The sequence below is a fragment of the Globicephala melas genome, chromosome X (assembly GCF_963455315.2).
Source record: "Globicephala melas chromosome X, mGloMel1.2, whole genome shotgun sequence".
NCBI classification, from domain to species: Eukaryota; Metazoa; Chordata; class Mammalia; order Artiodactyla; family Delphinidae; genus Globicephala; species Globicephala melas.
The window spans coordinates 108,341,682-108,361,496 of NC_083335.1; the positions used below are offsets into that span (position 1 = coordinate 108,341,682).

At 45.7% G+C, this 19,815-nt stretch overlaps 1 protein-coding gene across 1 annotated transcript; it reads left to right on the forward strand.

The window, feature by feature from the left end:
• Window positions 1–17,630: 17,630 nt before the first annotated feature.
• KLHL34 (kelch like family member 34) lies at window positions 17,631–19,577 on the forward strand. Its single transcript, XM_030843706.2, has one exon. It carries the CDS (start codon window positions 17,631–17,633, stop codon window positions 19,575–19,577), a length of 1,947 nt encoding a protein of 648 aa, XP_030699566.1.
• Window positions 19,578–19,815: the final 238 nt, after the last annotated feature.

The window sequence follows — 19,815 nt, forward strand, 5'->3', positions numbered from 1 at the left end:
CCAGTGAGATGGAAAACAAACCTTGGGCTTACTGTGATCCATTGTATCTCTGAGTCATTCTTTCTTGACTTTCTAAAAAGTGAGTGCTTTGAGGAAATTGTGATTGCTGGACATTTTTGTTGTTTATTTTTGAGGGCAGATATTTCTTAAAACACACATTTTAATAAGTCAATCATCATTTTAGAAAGACATTAGGGACTAACTTTTATTCATCCCAGGATCACATGTGCAGGGAGGTAGGGGGAAGGACGTCCTGTATTAGTTTTTGCTGCATGTAAATATAAAATGTTCATCAGCTTTAAAGTATTGTCATTGATCCTCCTGAGATTCCTTTCCCCTGCTGTTTTTTATTTACATATTTTCCTGTTACCTAGCACTCACCTATAATTTCCCCTGATGAAGGGCTTTGAACCTCACCAGGAATCTCCTTTATTAAGTAAATTACTTGCGTTTACCCTTTGAAATATTCCATATATTTTTCCTAAGCCATGTTTTTCTTATGATTCTATTTTTCTTTAAAGACACAAGCCCTGCAGCAGTGAGTTATGGAAAGTGCCAGAAGGAAAGGAGGCTTTGGCCTCCAAAGTCTTTTTTTAAAAATTAATTAATTAAATTTTGGGCTGCGTTGGGTCTTCGTTGCTGCTTGCGGGCTTTCTCCAGTTGTGGCGAGCAGGGGCTACTGTTCGTTGCAGTGCACGGGCTTCTCATTGTGGTGGTTTCTCTTGTTGTGGAGCATGGGCCCTAGGCACACGGGCTCAGTGGTTGTGGCTCGCAGGCTCTAAAGCACGGACTCAGTAGTTGTGGTGCACGGGCTTAGGTGCTCCACGGCTTGTGGGATCTTCCTGGACCAGGGCTCGAACCCGTGTCCCCTGCAGTGGCAAGCGGATTCTTAACCACTATGCCACTGGGGAAGTCCCTGGCCTCCAAAGTCCTGAATGATGCTTTATTCACTTGGTTGAGAAACAAAGAGGGAAAAAAATGGCAGGGAAATAAGTTCCCCTCATCTTAAAGGAGTTGTCCCCACTCTACCACCAGCACATGAGGGGCTAGTGGTAGCGGTGCTCAGGTGGCCGGAAGCTGGGGCTTCAGTGACACCGTGGAGTGGGTGGGAAGCCCGGGACCCAGGGCAGGAGCAACAGGAACATCAGAAACCCCTCCTAAAAGGAGTTCACGAAAGGTCAATAGCAAGCCTTCTCACCTATTCAGCCATCACAGGGTAGGATAAGAAGGCTCTAAAACGCCATTGAGAAAAGAATAATACAACCATCAAACACTGGAAAGTGGGGAAAGAGAGATGTTATGAAAGTATGAGCCTCCTCATTGTTTGTAGCAGGGAGTCAATACTGTCTAAACACGTAGTTTAAACATTGTAACTCCAACCACTTAACAATATTTCTGAATCTTTTTTTTCTTAAACTCAGGAATATCTTAGAAAATACTATCTCATGGTGAAGAAATATCAATTAGGAGTTCTTCAGCTTCACTTCAATTTCTTTTGTTCTATGATATTCAAGTAAAATTAAAAGTAACATTTTAATTAAAATAGCACTTAGCTATTTTATTCTTACTTTAATTAAGAAACAGCATTTTTTAGGGCTTCCCTGGTGGCGCAGTGGTTGGGAGTATGCCTGCTGATGCAGGGGACACGGGTTCGTGCCCTGGTCCGGGAAGATCCCACATGCCGCAGAGCGGCTGTGCCCGTGAGCCATGGCCGCTGAGCCTGCGCGTCCGGAAGCCTGTGCTCCGCAACGGGAGAGGCCACAACAGCGAGAGGCCCGCGTACCGCAAAAAAGAAAAGAAAAGAAAAGAAACGGCACTTTTTAAAAAAGCTTCCCTCTCTGTATCTGTCCATCTCTCTACTAATCTATCTTTTTGCATGAGCCTAGGTAGTTGAATGGAACTCTCCTAATATCAGTGATAATTGCTTCTGGATGGTGTTTTGGGGGTTACTGTCAACTTCCTTAACTTTGTACTTTTATAAACTATTTGAATTCTTCAAAATAAGCATTTTTATGTTGACAAAAGAAGACTAATTTTTCTTTAAAAATAAAAAAATCAGAAAGAAAGGAAGAAAACCCACTGGTCAGAATGACTATCATCAAAAAGTCTACAAACAATAAATGCTGGAGAGGATGCGGAGAAAAGGTGGGAATGTAAGCTGGTACAACCACTATGGAGAACAGTATGGAGGTCCCTTAAAAAGCTAAAAATAGAGCTACCATATGATCCAGCAATCCCACTCCTGGGCATATATCCAGAGAAAACCATAATTCGAAAAGGTACATGAACCCCAATGTTCATTGCAGCACTATTTACAATAGCCAGACATGGAAGCAACCTAAATGTCCATCGACAGAGGAATGGATAAAGAAGATGTGACATATATATATATATATGTATACATAAATGGAATATTACTCAGCCATAAAAAAGAATGAAATAATGCCATTTGCAGCAACATGGATGGACCTAGAGATTATCATACAAAGTGAAGTAAGTCAGACAGAGAAAGGCAAATATCATATGATATCACTCATATGTGGAATCTAATTTTTAAAAAATGATACAAATGAACTTATTTACAAAACAGAAACAGACTTACAGGTATCAAAAACAAACTTATGGTTACCAAAGGGGAAACATGTGGGGGAGGGATAAATCAGGAATTTGGGATGAACATATACACACTACTATATATAAGACAGATAACCAACAAGGACCTACTGTATAGCACAGGGAACTCTACTCAATATTCTGTGATAACCTATATGAGAAAAGAATCTGAAAAAGAATGAATATATGTATATGTATAACTGAATCACTTTGCTGTACACCTGAAGCTAACACAACATTGTAAATCAACTATAGTCCAATAAAATTAAAACAAAAAAACCCCCCACCAAAAAAAAGTGAAAAAATAACGAAGAAAGGAAGAGAGAGAAAGAAGAAAAAGGAGAGAAGGAGGGAGAGAGAGAAAGAGAAACCATATAAACAGGCCAAGATAATAACAGAGGTTTATTCTGGATGTGTAAATATGGACCATTTTTATTTTCTTCTTTATACTTTCTTGTTTCGTTAGATTTTCAAAAACTGTTTTGTGTGTTGCTGAGGATATGGGAGCTTTTGGTCTCTTTTCTCCCAGAGGACAATTTGAAGAGTAGGACCACTATTAAGTGAGGGGTTGTAAAAGGTTTTTACTTTGCAATACGAGCCTCATAATGAAAGGCTGGGAGTGAGTTCATGGCCCAGCCTCCTTTAAACTACTCATGCAAAATTCCTGAGGGAGTCTATGGGTAAGTTTGATGGGACAGGGATATAAATAATTCACTGCTCCCATGTGTTGGTTCTCGTGGGTGAATCACACACTGGATACATGGCTCACTTAGTATGCTTCCCCTGGCAAGCAGGTGGCCACCTGGGATGATAACACAACGAAGCTCCAAGGATTTGAGCATATGGACTAAGAATATGCTTATGTCATATGGACATCTTCTATTTACCTGTGAAAATGCGGTGGCCTTAAGTTTTGTTTTTAGAGTTACCCTTTGAGGTTTATACCTACAAAACCTGAAGATGTTCAGATGTAAGACTTGTGTAAATTTTAAATATCCCTCTTGTAAAAACTAAGTAAATGTCAACTTAGAAGTTTCTGGTATTGTAACATTTTCTTTGGAGAAATGTTAAGCTTATCATAAAAGGAATTCTTGTGAGAAGAAAAAACCCAACTCTGTACTGTCTTTGGAAGGCCACTGAGAGCTGTGAGGGGGCTTTTGTCTTCAACAGATTTTTAGGGCATAACAATCTTGAGAAAGAAGCCCTTCTGCACAGTTCAAGTTTAGTACATCGCTTCACTATGGAAGAATAAATCAGTTAAAGAAGTATCCAAAAGGCAATAAACAAAAATAGAAAATTATTTCATAAAATCCCAAGACTCAAATCAAAGAAACAGCACATTCATGACAGCAGATCAAGGACTGACTAAATGACTGAAATGGTTTGGAAATTTAAAATATCGCCAGACATATATACAATTGAATATTACTCAGCCATAAAAAGAAATGAAATTGAGTTATTTGCAGTGATGTGGATGGACCTAGAGACTGTCATACAGAATGAAGTAAGTCAGAAAGAGAAAATAAAATACTGTATGCTAACACATATATATGGAATCTAAGGAAAAAAAAAAGGTTCTGAAGGACCTAGGGGCAGGACAGGAATAAAGATGCAGACGTAGAGAATGGACTTGAGGACAGGGGGAGGGGGAAGGGTAAGCTATGACAAAGTGAGAGTGTGGCATGGACATATATACACTACCAAATGTAAAACAGAGAGCTAGTGGGAAGCAGCCACATAGCACAGGGAGATCAGCTCGGTGCTTTGTGTCCCCCTAGAGGGGTGGGATAGGCAGGGTGGGAGGGAGGTGCAAGAGGGAGGGGATATGGGGATATCTGTATATGTATAGTTGATTCACTTTGTTATACAGCAGAAACTAACACACCATTGTAAAGCAATTATACTCCAATAAAGATGTTAAAAAAATAAATAAAATATCGCCAGGAGAGGCCACCAAGGTCAGTGATACAAGACCCATCCAAATGGCTCTGAAGGCTGATGTCCTCCCTACTTTCAGGAGCTTAGGGACAGACTGTCTCAGTAGGTCTAGTTAACTCAAGAAAAGGACAGGCTGATAGCAGCTACTGGGTCTGGAGGCTTCCCCTTTCTAATAAGGCCACTCGTCCACCCAGGAGGCTTCCACTATGTTAACTAGTTGAATCAGTGTCTCCTGGCCTCTTGACCCTAGAACTACAGTATGTGGAGTATCTTGGGGAGGGAAGGGTTCTCTAGTGGAACACTGGCCATGGTAAGCAATGTGACAACGTGAGTTTGGAGGGATTGCACATGCTTTCCTTCTCCTCTTTTATACATTTTCCCTCAATAAATGCTATTTTTTTACTTGCACCATGTGTGACTAATGCTGTGTGTCCTGATGGTCAGAAACTTGATTTTTAAAAAGAAGTTCATCTTATAGATATATGTCTTCACACCATGAAGAAAATGGTGCTTATCTCAATGTACAGTGATGTTCCATGTTCCCATCTAACAGCCTGCTTAAATTTACATCCAGACTGAAGTTTTGTCTGATGCATAATCCAAGTAAAGCTGGTTAATGATGACCCAGAGCAGGCGCAGAACTTGAAGCTTTCAAAGCTTTCTTTGTTTTATCAGCACATCTCTAGGCTAGTTGCTCACAAATATGATCAGCTGAGTTTTCCAAAAGTCCAGTCAAAGAAACTGTCCCCAAATCTCATAACTCTACATTTTAAATCTTTCTGATTTGTTATAGCAATGTCAAGGCAAGATTCTTTGTTATTATTGACAATATTTTTAATAAAATTGATCATTTTCTCCTCGATGTAAAAGTAATACTTGTCATGGTAGAGAATTTGATATATGTAGAAAAGCACAAAGATAAAAAATATCCCCTGTAATACTCCCCTGGATATAACTACTCTTCATTTAAATGTATATCCTCCCAATCTTTTTTTTTCCCCTCTATATATGTGTGCAGATTTAGTCAGACTAGTACTGCAGTTACTCTTCTGTAACCTTATTCTTTCACTTGACAATAATATATTCTGGGCATATTCCCATGTCATTAAATATTCTAAAAATAATCTTAAAGGTGACCTAGTGCTCTGCCATTTGGATCTTTCTTGAATTTCACATATTTGAAAAAATGTTTATAAATAATATGATAATCAATATCCTTGTATGTAAATCTTGTATACTCATCTGATTATTTCCTTAGATTCAATTCCTAGATATAGAATTGTTGGGTAATGGGTATGAGTAAGTATGAGGCAGCCCAATTATTTCCCCCTTGTAGATGCTTGTCATTGTCTTCCTGCATACTTGGATTTTTTCTTCATTTCAAAGTTCAAAAGCTTAAAAAGAGACTATATCTCAGTGTTGGATGTTCTGCATCATATTTCCCTGGAATGAAGTGTAACCTTTCAATCAGCAAATTCATTTATTTCTTTATTTCAGGGATATTTTCTTGTATAATACTCATGAATATACCTTCTTTCATTAGTGAGCTTCTCTATTTCAGGGATGTCAATTATCCTTATATTGGATCATCATTATCTGTCTTACACTTATATTCACTTCTTTTTAATTGTCTTCATCTCTAATCCTTTCAACTATATTCCTATGATTATCCCACGTATTTCTCTATAGCCATAATTAGGTTTTAGCTAATAGCTCTATGAATATTAAAATATGTGATAAAATATATGAAAATTAAAAATACAGATGAGGAAAAAATTACCTACAGTTCACCCAGTTAGGATTACTGATAATATTCTGGCTCCTACCCTTCCAGACTTTTATTTGCATATTCAAGTGCTTATATATATGCCTACCTTTAAAAAATACATTCTTCCTAATCTAGGAATTCCACTCATGGACTTTATCCTAAGGAAATAATCACACAGGAATGCAAAGATGTTTGTATAAGGATGTTCTCAGCAGCTTAGTTTATAAGAGTGAAAACCTGGGTACAACCATTATGGAGAACAATATGGAGGTTCCTTAAAAAACTAAATACAGAGCTACCATGTGATCCAGCAATCCTACTCCTGGGCATATATCCAGAGAAAACCATAATTTGGAAAGATACATACACTCCAATGTTCACTGCAGCACTATTTACAATAGCAAAGGCATGTTTAAGCAACCTAAATGTCCAATGACAGAGGAGTGGTTAAAGAAGATGTGGTATACACACACACACACACACACACACACTGGACTATTACTCAGCCATAAAAAAGAACAAAATAATGCCATTTGCAGCAACATGGATGGACCTAGAGATTGTCATACTGAGTGAAGTCAGACAGATAGAGAAAGACAAAATACCATACGATATCACTCATATGTGGAATCTAATTTGAAAAAAAGATACAAGTGAACTTATTTACAAAACAGAAATAGACTTATAGATATCCAAAACAAACTTAAGGTTACCAAAGGGGAAACACTGGGGGGAGGGATAAATCAGGAGCTTGGGATGAAAACACACACACACACACACACACACACACACACACACACACACACACTACTATATATAACACAGATAACCAACAAGGACCTACTGTATAGCACAGGGAATTCTACTCAATATTCTGTAATAACCTATATGCGAAAATAATCTTAAAAAAGAGAGGATATATGTATACATATAACTGAATCACTTTGCTGTACACCTGAAGCTGACACAACATTGTAAATCAACTCTATGCCAATAAAAACTTAAAAAAAAGTGAAAACCTGGAAGTAATCTGAATATCTATTAGAAGACTTGTTAAACTTTGCTATATTCATCTAAATAACAGTATACAAACATTAGAAAGTGTATTTATATCCATAAACATTTACTGGGGAATATCCTCAAAACATATAGTTAAGTAAAAATTTTGACTTTAAACTAGCACACGTGGCGTGATCCCACCAGTGTTAGTGGTTACTAAATGGAAAGACTTCTGGCATTTTTGCTTTCTTTGTTATTCCTTTCTGTTTCATTCAAGATTTTGAAATTCCTATATCTTTGAAGAGAGATGGGGAAAATTAACAACATAGTTTACTTAAGGGGAAAATGTGTGTATGTTAGAAAAATGCAAACAGTATATATTATCTATTATTACGCAATGAGTCAATTGTAAGAAATGTGGTTCCATGCTCATAAAGACAGGAAGATGGCTGATCTCCTGCATAATCCTTAGTCTGAACACTGACACAGAACGTCATTACCAGGCCACCATGGTGTCAGGTGCACCCTCCAATTAACAGTCACAGGCTTATATGATGTACTCTCCTTACAATGCCAATTTGTAAAACTATTCAATGGTTACTGTCTATTAAACATCTGTACTACACAAACTCATTCCTCATGGATTTTTGGCTGAAAGAAATGCTTTGCAAAATCCCTTTCTGCTGTTTACTTTAATCCGAAAACATGATTGCAAGGATACCCTCACTTGCTGCTACTTTTCATGTTGTGTACTTCCCAGCACATTGCTATTAAATACCATAGTTCAAGGGTTACTCTATGCTTTTCTGTAAGGTGCTTGAATATTTTGCCTGAGGGAGAATGAACAATATAGGTAAACTCTTCACTGAAAGTCATTTTTTTCCAGGACTATGTATATTTCTCTAATGTATTTAGGGAGAGTGTCTATGTTTATTATCTACATTGTACCCAGTGCTATTAACATACCCCTCACTCCTGTCCTATGTACTTCTAGGATGAGAAAGCTGAAACTGGGGAGTCACATGAACTGTCCCACGTTAAATGGCTTGAGCATGGTAGAACCAGGATTTGAAACTGAACATGCTGGTCCCAGAGCCCACCCTTTTAACACTGTACTAAATGTATTTCTTTCTGTAGGTAAAAGCACAAAGGGATGAGTTATTGCGGGAGTCACAACTGGTTGCTAGGCTCAGGGGAATAAGAAATATCAATGAGGGAGATAGGGACAGATTGGGATGAGAGAGAAAGAGCAGGGCAGGTCCACATAGTCACCCTCAGGAGTCTTATTTGGATAGGAATGTGCCCAGAGCTTGCCATCCTTCAGTGGTCCACAATGTCCACCTGGAGGGTGAGGGTTGGGAGATGCTAGATGACTGTTGCCCCAGTGGTGGACAGCATAGGAATGAAGGTGAGTATGTTCCAACCTCCCTCGCAGCACCTGTTAACTTGGCCCTGTGATTTGTCTATTTACTGATCTTTGGGCATTGAGCAGCATCTTTGGCATCACCAGTCTTTAGTTACGCAGCCCCTGAGGACAAGTCTGTTCAATGCTTAATGGGCAACAGGTCTACTCACAGCATTTCATGTCAAGCATTACCTTGATAAGATGTGTCTGATCCTCATGATACGATCAATAGCTGACGCTCCTGGGACCACAGATATACCCATCCAGTCTTCTCTTGGAGTGGGAATGCTGGGGTCTCAGAACCTCCCTAGATGTATGTAGATGTCGCTGACTTTCTGTTAGTTCAATGTGGCATGGCAGGTGCGGTCAGTGCCCACCCATATCCCTTGGCCCCCTTTACCATTTTTGTGCCCACCTGCTTCTGGTGGAGGTGCCTTCATTCCCAACAACAAACACCTGTATCTCCCTTCTGGAGGACCACCCCCAGCTGCTGGCACCTGCTTTGCCTGTGCAAAGAGAGAACTGGATGACTGACAGTCCAGGAGTAGCAACTCCAGCCTCTGTGCTCCTGATGGGGACAACTGAGGTGTGACCTCCACTGTCCTCAGAGCTCCCTCAGGACTGAGCCCAAGTTACCCTCCATGGGCTTTGGTGGCTGCTGCACCGTTGCTTGGCCTCCTTCCTTCCTGGGCCCTTCACCTCTACATTAGTGTTTTTCTAGGGAACGCTTCCTACAAAATCACTTCCTTGTGCTAGGAGTGCATTCAAAGTTCAGATTGCTTCCAAGTCTGCCCTGGTGTTTAGTTTCTGCCAGACTCCTACATCCCCTTCACACAGTGCAGGCTCTGTCAGTCAGGGATATGCGTACAAAAGTTCCTTGAAGGCTCCTCTGGGTCTGAAAAGGGAGACCCAAGACACGGTCAGGGAACAAGACAAGCATGCCCACATTCTCTACTTCTATTCAACATAGAATTGGAAGTTCTAGCCAGAGCAATTAGGCAAGAAAAAGAAATAAAAGGCATTTAAATTGGAAAGGAAGAAGAAAAGTTATCTCTGTTCACAGATACAATGATCTTCTATGTAGAAAGCCTGAAGAATCCCCCCACCCCCACCCCATGCCAACAGCACGGTCAGGTCTAGCCAGGCAAAACTGCCCAGAGAAAGAGAAAACTAAAATGTTTTAAACAATGAAATGGTATATGTTTGGGGTTTCTTGGAACAATCTGGGAAAGAGGGGGGTGGTGGGGGAAGGGTAAAAGAGGAGAGGGCAAAGAGACAGGGCCAGCAACATCGCATAGTGGCCCCTAGGGAGGAAAAGCTGACAGGTGGGCATTTTAAAAAACAAGAATAGCTATAAATTCTATCTGCTATTTTCTGCTTGTTGCTTCTCTGTGCCTGTCCTACCCAAGTCTTCAGTAAAAGTTTTATTTATTTTTTAATCCATCACAGGTTGTATGGGAAGTCAAGGGAGAGAAAAAAGGCTTAGGGTCCATGTTCCTTGGGTGGGTAAGTGCAGAGTAGAGAGCATGGAACAACCCCAAGAAGCAAAACATGGGTGAAACGGGGCATCAACAGAAGCACGAATTGAAACAAGGAGTTACTAGGAGAGTTGTAAGCCCCTGGAATTTCCTCAAAGTTATTGGAGCAATGCTGGTTTTTCCCACCATCCATGGGAAGGCGGCTGGTGCAGTTTTTTTTTTTTTTTTTTACTAAACTATTAAAGGAAGCTGGAAGATTTCGGGCCAGCCAGGTGGCTGGGGTGGGGGTTATGCTTGTTGTACCTTGAATGGTTGTGAGTGGCCCTCCTACAGTGGGTAGGCTCTGGAAACACTGCTCTTGCCCCTGTGTCCTCATATTCTGGTGGCACTGTGCTCTCTGCAGGGTGACAGGGCAGGGCAGATCCAACTGCTTACTGGGAAATGTCTCCTGCTTAGGGTTCAAACTGAAACATCCTGAGTGACGACATTAAACGTTACTCAGAGAACAGCCACTTGTTTAATGACGGTTTCTTGCCCATGATTCTATAGGTAAGTTTTAGTAGACACTTTTGCAGAATGTTTCTTAACAAATGGACAAATGCCACAAGATTTTCAGGCTGTTAAGATTACAAATTATAAGAAGTTGAGAACAAAACTATCCTATAAGCTCCCTGGTGCTGGAAAGATCTTGTGTAGAATTTTTCCCTGTTAGTCACTGACAAGGATCATTAGATAGAGATTCTGAAAATAGCAGAAGTAATTGGCACAGTGGACATGCTGGCCATAGGTCAGACACAGAAAAATTCAGGAAAGGGTATAATATCTCTATAGAAGAGTACTGGTTAAAAAAAAAAAAGCATTTAAAGTCTAAGGCTCGACAACTCCTTAAACAGGTGCCGGTGATTGGAGAAATTTACTAACACTCCGAGGGTGTTCTTCGATTTTAGTTCTGGTTGTGCTCAGATGACATATCTGAGCCACTTCCCATTGTATGACTTGGTTTGCACTATGCACTCATGTGGAAAGATGTATAAGAGACTCTGAGATTGATGTCAGAACATTGTTTCATCTTTCTGAAGAAGGTCTGACCATGGGAAGTCATAGGTCTGGTTGCCTGTACACACCTGAATGTGCTGACAGCTGGCCCTTTGGGGTCAGACACTAAGAGTAAACCCACTTCATTGTGCCCAGAGGCAGGGATTCCTTCTGAGACAAGGATTCCTGTGAAAGTCATTTATTAGGAAGTATTCCCAGAAAAGACAGGCAGGGGGCTGGCAATGTGAGACAGGGAAGGGAAGGTCAAGCGAGTGTGCGACACCAAACAGGGTCCCACAGGACTCTGGATTGAGCTGTAGCTCAATCGGATAGGGGAGGTCTGGAAACAGTGTGAGCCACACCTGGAAAGGGAGCTGCCCTCCACCTGTCAGTCAGTCGTTGGTCAAGGGTAGCCCCTGGGAGATGTAAATTTGCAGGCACTTTTGCTTCTGTTCATGTGCACAGGGAAAGGTGGGCTCCAGCAGCCCAGGGGTGCCTGCCCACAAAGGGACACAGGTGCTGGTTGCTGGGAGCAAAAGCCACTGGGATTGATGTGCACAAAAATGGTAAAGGGATCGAGGGGATATGGGCGGGGCTCTGACAAGGTTTGCTAAATCACGTCACCTTGGACAAGTTTCCTGTCTTCCCCGAGCCTCAGGTAACTCTTCTGATGGCCCGGCACATTCTACTTCTACTTATGTGTTTTCTTTCAAGGTTCTCTATTGCTAGAAGGTTCTTATTTATGCTGTGGCAAAATTTTTCTTTGTAACTTCCACTTACTGGCCCTGGGTCTGCCTTCTGTGCCTCGTGCCCTTCAGAAAGTTGAAAATAACAATCATTTAACTCACCAGAGGGTTCTTTCCTCTTAGTCTAAAATCTCCAGCTCCTTCACCTGCTCTCTCCATGAGAAAGAACATTTCCAGACCCTCCCTCTTTCTGGCTGCTCTCCTTGGGCATTTCCTGATTCATCAAAGGGCCTCTTAACATGTGGCATTCAGATAGGAAAACTGGCTACAGTTACATTCTGATTTGAGCATTCAATCAAGTGTTGAGAAAATGCTTCGGTTACCAAATCATCTCATGCCACAGAGATCGCTGTTAATATCGTCAGCTTGTCTGGGGTAGGGAAGGGCAAACAAGTCCACAATCTATTTTAAAGTCATATGATGTGGGGCACAGCCACTGAATTTTCCCGTCTAAGTCTTTTGGAGCTAGTGGGCTTCCTCTCTTTTTTGGGGGGAAAATGTTGACATTACGCCTGGAACAAGTTATTACTAAGATTAGTGAATTCGGGATGTAGCAGAAATTATGAACAATTCTCTATTACAGTGGTTCTCACACTTTCATGTGCATCAGAATCACTGGGAGGGCTTGTTGCGAAGCAGATTGCTGGGCCCATTCCTGGGGTTTCTGATGCAGTAGATTTGAGGCGGGGCCGAGAATTTACACTTCTTAACAGGTTCCCAGGTGATGCTGCAGGAGGACCACTGAAAACCACTGCTTTACTACATTTCCTGGCTGCTTGGCCTCTGGTATGATGAGTTTTCAGAAGGCTTTAAGGGAGTGAGAAGGAAGAGAAACTCACATCTATTGTGTATACTCAGGCCAGGAATGGTCATAGATACATAACTTAATTTTATTTTAACAGTGTTATGAATGTAGAAGCGGTATCCTCCTTTTAAAAATAATAAAATGACACTCACAGAACTTAAGTCACTTGCTTAAAGTCTAATGGGGCAGATCTGGAATTGGAGCCCAGGTCTGTCTGAGTCCAAAGTCCAGTCCTTCCCCACCTAGCACACTGCTTCTTTAGCTGTCAGCTGGGCCAGAATGCCCAAATCACTCATGATTAAGACACACACGCACACACTCCACCCCTTGAAATCCTTTCACTTGAACTGCATGTCACAAAGATAAAATAACATCTCACATACACAAAAAATGGTCTTGTTAACCTGGGTGAAGTTAACATGGGATTTTTTTCTCTACTGCATGTCTGTTATTGTTTGTCATCATGTTTTCACAATTAGTTAATGTGTCAATTTATAATAATAAGCTCTCCATGGAGGATGCCAGAAGCCGTGTGTTGGAAGTATACTGGTATTGAAAGGAGTCAGTAATGATAGATGATAAAGAGTTAACCTGCCAAAAACTGTATCCTAAATATCACAGGGCATATTTTTTAGAATGTTGTGGTTTTGAGAAAAGGTTCCCAATGTTATTATTATACAAATCCTTTTTTTCCTCAGAAGTGCATTACAATGGATGAACCTTGAAAACATTATACTAAGTCAAAGAAGTCAGTCACAGGAGACCATGTATTACATAATTCCATTTACATGAAATATCCAGAATCTACAGAGATAGAAAATAGATCAGTGGTTGCTCAGGGCTTGCAGGACAGGTGGTACAGGGAAGTGAGAGTTAAAGGGCACAGGGTTTCTATTTGAGATTATGAAAATGTTCCCAAATGAGACTCTGGAGATGTTTGCATAACTCTGGAAATATGCTAAGAACCACTGAACTGTACACTTTGAATGAGTGAATCGTATGGTATGTGGATTATATCTCAACAAAGCTGTTACCAAAAAAAGCACATTACATTTGCAAAAAAAATTTTAAGTGCCTATTATACATGGACGTTTGTAGTTTTCAATTTTTTTTGACATATACAATTATTTTAGAGGTGAGAGCTATGGAATTTACATTTAGCTAGGTAGGGCCAAGTCAGGGAAAGTGGAGTGCCACGGCTGACCAGCACTGCCACTTTGATGTGGGAAGTGAGGTGGGTGCTTGGAGGACTTTAGTTCTAGGCTCTGTCACAGGAGGTGCAGATGTATGGAAGGGATCATCGACAGCAGGTCACAGTCCTGACAAGGGGTGGGGGGTTCAGGATAAATTGCACGGTCCTAACAGGCGTGCTGGAGTGTGTAGCTGGGCCTTCGGCAGAAGCCTGGCCATACAAACTGGGGTGTGTAGGGGCTGCTGGGGCACAGGGGGCCCTGCGTCCGGGTTGGTGGAGTAGCAGTGAGTCTGACTGGATGCCAAGAACCATGTGGGGCTGGCCTTGGTAAAGGACTAGGGTTGTAGAGCAGGGGGCTGGATGAAGTGGTAGGGTCTTCTCTCAGTTGCAGGCCACGCATGGTGACCCACTTGATTCCTAGGGATGTTATTAGCTCATGGCCATACCAGGGTGTGTCTGCAACCGCAGCTGTGTGAAGGGAAGAAAGAGAAGCAGAGAGAAAGAGAAAGAAGTAACTGTCTCAGTCAGGTTCCTCTTAACAACCCTTTACTCCTCCCACTGACAGTCTCATTCCCTCTATCTGTTCAACTCAACATTATTTATGCCAAAGACTGTGACAGGGGCTGGATATACAAAGACCAAGAAACAGTCCCCAGCCTCAAGGAGTTCATAGTCTAAAGGGGGAGGACAACTTCTTAGAAGCAGATCATTTTCAACAGAACAATCATATCCTAGTTAATATTGCCCAGAAATTAAAATATCAATACTTTCCATAAACATTACTCAAAGGACAAGAATGTTCTTGGATGGACTGACAGTTACATTTTCTAAACAAGACCTTGTAGACACATCTAATATGAAAATTTCTTCACTTAACACATTTCATCATATCCTCAATGGCAAGACACGTTGAGGTGGCATGTTGGGCTGGCAATGAACAGGTACCTGTTGTACAAAATTGGATTTTTGATGTCAAGAGTTTAAAATCTTCCACAGCATCTCTATTCTCAAGTAAGTGTGACATTTTCGATTCAGACTGAATGCATGGTGATGGACAGATCTGATGGGCTGTGGTCCAATTTCAGGGTGAGAAATATGCTGTTTAAAAAACTGTATTTAAATTTTATCGCTCTGAAATTTGGTTTAAATAAACTGACTGTGTGTTGCACTATTTTATTTTTATCATACATGAGGTCACATAATATAGTGGGGAGGGAGCCCTGGATTCTGGTCCAGACTCTGTAACTCAATATCCAAGTCACCCAGACAAACCGTACTCTCTCTGGGGCTCATTTGCTACATTTTTAAAAAGAAAAACAAGAAACTGGGGAGGAAAGGGAGAGGGTTTGGCTAAATGATCTCAAATATACCTTCTAGCAAAATTCTATCAGGTTGAGTAAAGGCCATTTAATTTCACCATACAGATCTGTGCACAGCGAACCAAACTGGTATTTTATTTTTGAACTAAGAATTTTAGTGCTTTACAAAAAAAAAAAAGAAAAGAAAGAAAAACCCAAACCAACTAGCACTGCCCCCCCCCCTTCTGTAGCTCTAACATTAAGAATTCAAATTGCAGTATTTTTAGTCCCTGGAGTATAAGTAAGCCCTTAACCGGAGCCCCTGCCTGCATTTTATAATTTGACTAATTTAAGTCATAAATCAGTTTCATCTTTGACAACAAAGCAAAATCATTTTACTAATATTTTTATGTACTTCAAGAATTGCTTCTAACTGGAGGCCCTGTAAGTACCGATGGCATACCAGGCAGAAAATGATGAATTTTATCCTTCCTTGGATTTTTTTTTAAATGAAATACAACCCTAACTCTCAGAAATGCAAGTTATTTCACATGCCTTCAAAAGGTGCACTTAAAACAGATTACCAGAAGGGTTGTAGTAGAAAATAGAAAAATCAATTCTAGATGAAAGCAAAACACACAGAACCCTCCAAACTGGCAAGAAAGAACAGCTATATTAATCATTTAGTTATTTAAGAGCAGGGTGTCAGAGATGAGAAATGCTTTCCTGATGTCTCAAGATTGGGGTGGTTTTAGTCATCATTTCCGTGCTGGGTGCATCTTATAAAAATAACTTCATGAGGATGGGCCCTTCAAAACTCCAGCCTCTACCGAGCTTTGCAACCTTACTGCCCATTATCACGTCACGGCATTAAGAATGGAGCAGGCAGTAATTACATCAGAGCCTGTAAAGCCTGGGAGACAAACTGGAAAGACTTATTTTCTTAAATGAAGTGGTCATTCAAAGGCAGAAAACCCAAGTCACCTACAATCTCCGTGTCCACTTTGCCAAGGGATGGGCCGGGTGGGGTCTAAGAACAGGAAGGGGGAACTCAGCCGGGGTCGGGGAGCTGGGTGGGAGCAAATTCCTGAAAGCGGAATGTGAGACAAGCCAGGGAGACCTCGGGAAGGGCGCAGAGTAGGCCCAGCATCTCGCAAGGGTGAGTCCAGGTGAGGAGCGTGCTCCGGAGCGCCGCTGGCGAGGAGCGTCGGTTCGCCCCGGCGTGATTCCCGCCAGCTGCTCCTCCGAGCGCAGTGGCCTCCTGGGTGTCAGCGCGCAAAATCGCCGCTTAATCCCCGCTCTAGCTGGATTAATTAGGGCCTCCTCAAAGCAGGAAGTTGCGAGCCAGGGGCGTTTTTCCCAGGCGCAGAGACACCGGGGGGTCGACACTCCTCCAGACCAGCCGGGCGCCCCTCCCCAGACACCAACAGGCACAGGATCCCCGCGACTCGCGCCTCTCCAGTGAGCGCCTCCCGCACCCCAGCCAGGTTCCCGGGACCCGCTGGTGACCGGAGGCTTGTGGGGTCGCTGGAGTCATGTCCCAGGCCCGGGCCGCTTGCTCCCGCGTCCCGGCCCTCCGTTCTCAGCCAGCAGCCGGGGCGTGGGGCGGGGCGCGCCGGGAAGGCCGAGGCCGCGCGCTATTCCTGTCGCTGTGAGCTACCGGCATGTTATGTGCTGCGGCCAATCACGCCTCCGACCCTCCGCGCTGACCTGAGCCCCCCCTCCCTAATCCCCTAGGCTTTGATTTGATCCTCCGCGCGGAACAAGCTCACCCCCCTTGCCCCGTAGCTAGTTGTCCCCGGCCCTCGCGGGTGCCCGCAAAACCCTCCGTGTCCACCCCCGGGAGGTCAGAGCCCTCGCCCCGCACTCCCCGGACGGCCCGAGTCGGGCCACATCTGCGCATCTGGCCGTCGGAGATCCAGCACTCCCCTGGAGTCAGTCTACCTGCAGCTCCGCCCTTCCAGGTGATGGTGCGCGGCCACCGCGGCCCCTGGCGCGCAGGTGTGGGCTCCCTAAACTGGGCCGTGGAGAGGGCTTTGGGCAACGCTCTGGCAGCCTCGGCTGCCGCCGAAACCGAGCCCTGCACCTCCCGGAAGACTCCAAACGCCGTGCCCTCCGCTACTAGGGGCTTCTGGAAACCGTTCCCCGACCCGATTTGCTCTGAGAGGGGGACTGGGAGATCTGCGGACCTGTATGAAGGAGGCCTGGGATTTAAACTGAGCAGGCAAAAATGGGCCCCTGCTAGGGGCTCTTCGGCTCGCACGGGGGACCTGGCGGCGCCGTGTCCCGGGATGTCTCCGGCCGCGCCCGGCTGGCCCCAGCCCCGGCCCGGCCACTTCCCGCCCTGGGCGTCATGAGTTACTTCCTGTCTTACTGCAAAGCTCATGGCGGCGCGCTGCTCACCGGCTACCAGGCCCTGCGCGCCGAGGGCTTTCTGTGCGACGTGACTCTGGAGGCCGAGGGCAGCGAGTTCCCGGCGCACAGGTCGCTCCTCGCGTGTTCCAGCGACTACTTCAGGGCCCTGTTCAAGAGCCACACCCGGGAATCCCGGGCGCCCGTGATCCACCTGCATGTGCCGTCAGCGGCCGGCCTGCAGCGCCTGCTGGACTTCATCTACACCGCCTGGCTGCCGCTCTCCATGGACACCGTGGAGGACACGCTGGAAGCCGCCAGCTACCTGCAGGTCACCGAGGCCCTGGGGTTGTGCGGCCGCTACCTGGAGCGCCAGCTAGCCCCTGATAACTGCTGCTTCGCCGCCAACATGGCGGCGCGCTTCGGCCTGGTGCACACGCTGGGCGTGGCCGAGCGCTGCATTGTGAGCCACCTGCGGGAGCTGCTGGCGCGGGGCGCGGGCCCCGCCGGGCTGCTGGAGCTCAACCCCGCGTCGCTGAGGGCCGTGCTGGGTGCCCCTGACGTGGCGCGCGTGCCCGAGGCCCGGCTGCTGGGCCTGGCTCTGGCCTGGCTGCGGCAGGAGCCCGAGGCTGAACGGCTGGCCCACTGCGCCGCGCTGCTCGAGCGCGTCCGCTTCGGCCTGGTGCCCACCGACGTGCTGCGCCGCGTGTACTCGGGCTCCGGCCTCACCCTGCCCTCCCGGGTCAAGGGCCTCATCATCCAGGCCCTCAACTACCACACGTCGCCCTCCCGCCAGCCGCTCATGCAGGGCGAGCAGACCAGCGTCCGGAGCCCCCAAACCCGCATCTTGTTGGTCGGGGGGTGCAGGGGGCGGGAGGTGGTGACCGAGGAGGTCGTGGCCCCCCGGCGGGCAGCCAGGGGGAGGGGCGCCGCGGCGGAGCCCGAGGAAGAGGAGGAGGAAGAGGAGCAGGTGGAGGAGGAGGAGGAGTGGGAGCTTACCCAGGACGTGGTGGCCTTTGACGGGTACAACCACCGCTGGCGCAGCCTCACGCGGCTGCCCGCTCCGCTACTGGGACACAGCGTGTGCGCCGCGGGCAACTTCCTGTTCGTCCTCGGCGGGGAGACCCCGTCGGGCGGCGGCTCCTCCCCCACAGCCGACGGCCTGCGGGCGGTCACGGCCGAAGTGCACCGTTATGACCCGCGCTTCCACGCTTGGACAACTGTGCCCGCTATGCGGGAAGCGCGGGCCCATTTCTGGTGCGGCGCCGTGGGTGAGGGGCTCCTGGCCGTCGGGGGCCTGGGCGCGGGCGGCGAAGCGCTGGCTTCAGTGGAGATGTACGACCTGCGCTGGGACCGCTGGACGGCGGCCGGGGCGCTGCCGCGGGCCCTGCACGGCCACGCGGGGGCTGTCGGGAACTGCGGCGTCGTGTATGTCTCCGGGGGCAAGGCGGGGAGAGGCGAGGGCGGCGCGAACAGCCTCCGGGACTTGTTCTCCCTGGGCCCCGGGGAGCAGGCGTGGAGCAAGAGGGCGCCTATGGGCACGGCCCGCTTCGGGCACCACATGGCCGCACTGCGCGGCGCGCTGTTCGCCTTTCTGGGGCGCTACGAGCCCTTCTCCGAAATCGAGCGCTACGACCCCGGCACCGACCAGTGGACTCGGCTGCGGCCGCTACCCTACGACCGCTTCTGCTATGGGCTGGCCGTGGTCGACGAGACGGTGCTGCTGCTGGGAGGCCTGAAGTGGCAGGACTCACGCCAGGTGCCTACCCGCAACGTGGTGGGTTATGACCTCGACCTGGACCGCTGGGAGGACACTGGCTGCGCGCTGCCTTGGGCCTGGAGCGGCCTGCAGTGCGCAGTGCTGCAGCTGGCCGAGGGTGGGGACGAGGAGAGGGAGGGAGAGCCTGGAGAGGCGCCAGATTTAGTGCTGGGCTTAATGGGTCAGTGAGCAAGTCGCGCCTGACCAGGCTTACAGAGCAACCCGTGGGCTTTTCCTTAGGCTTGGCCAAAGAGGAACATTTCCCCTTACTCTGAGAATGGGAGACAGGACGGGTCAAATTTAGAAGGATATATGAATCATCTTCAGTGAACTGGGGATTTCTAGAAATTCTCATGCTGGGCTAGACATGGACTTTGAAAATAAAACATGACTCTATTTTCCCTCTGGTAGTTAGTGTTTCCCAGGC

Excerpts from the sequence above, each read along its gene's own strand:
- KLHL34 (XM_030843706.2), top strand. The coding sequence starts at position 17,631 with ATGAGTTACTTCCTGTCTTACTGCAAAGCTCATGGCGGCGCGCTGCTC.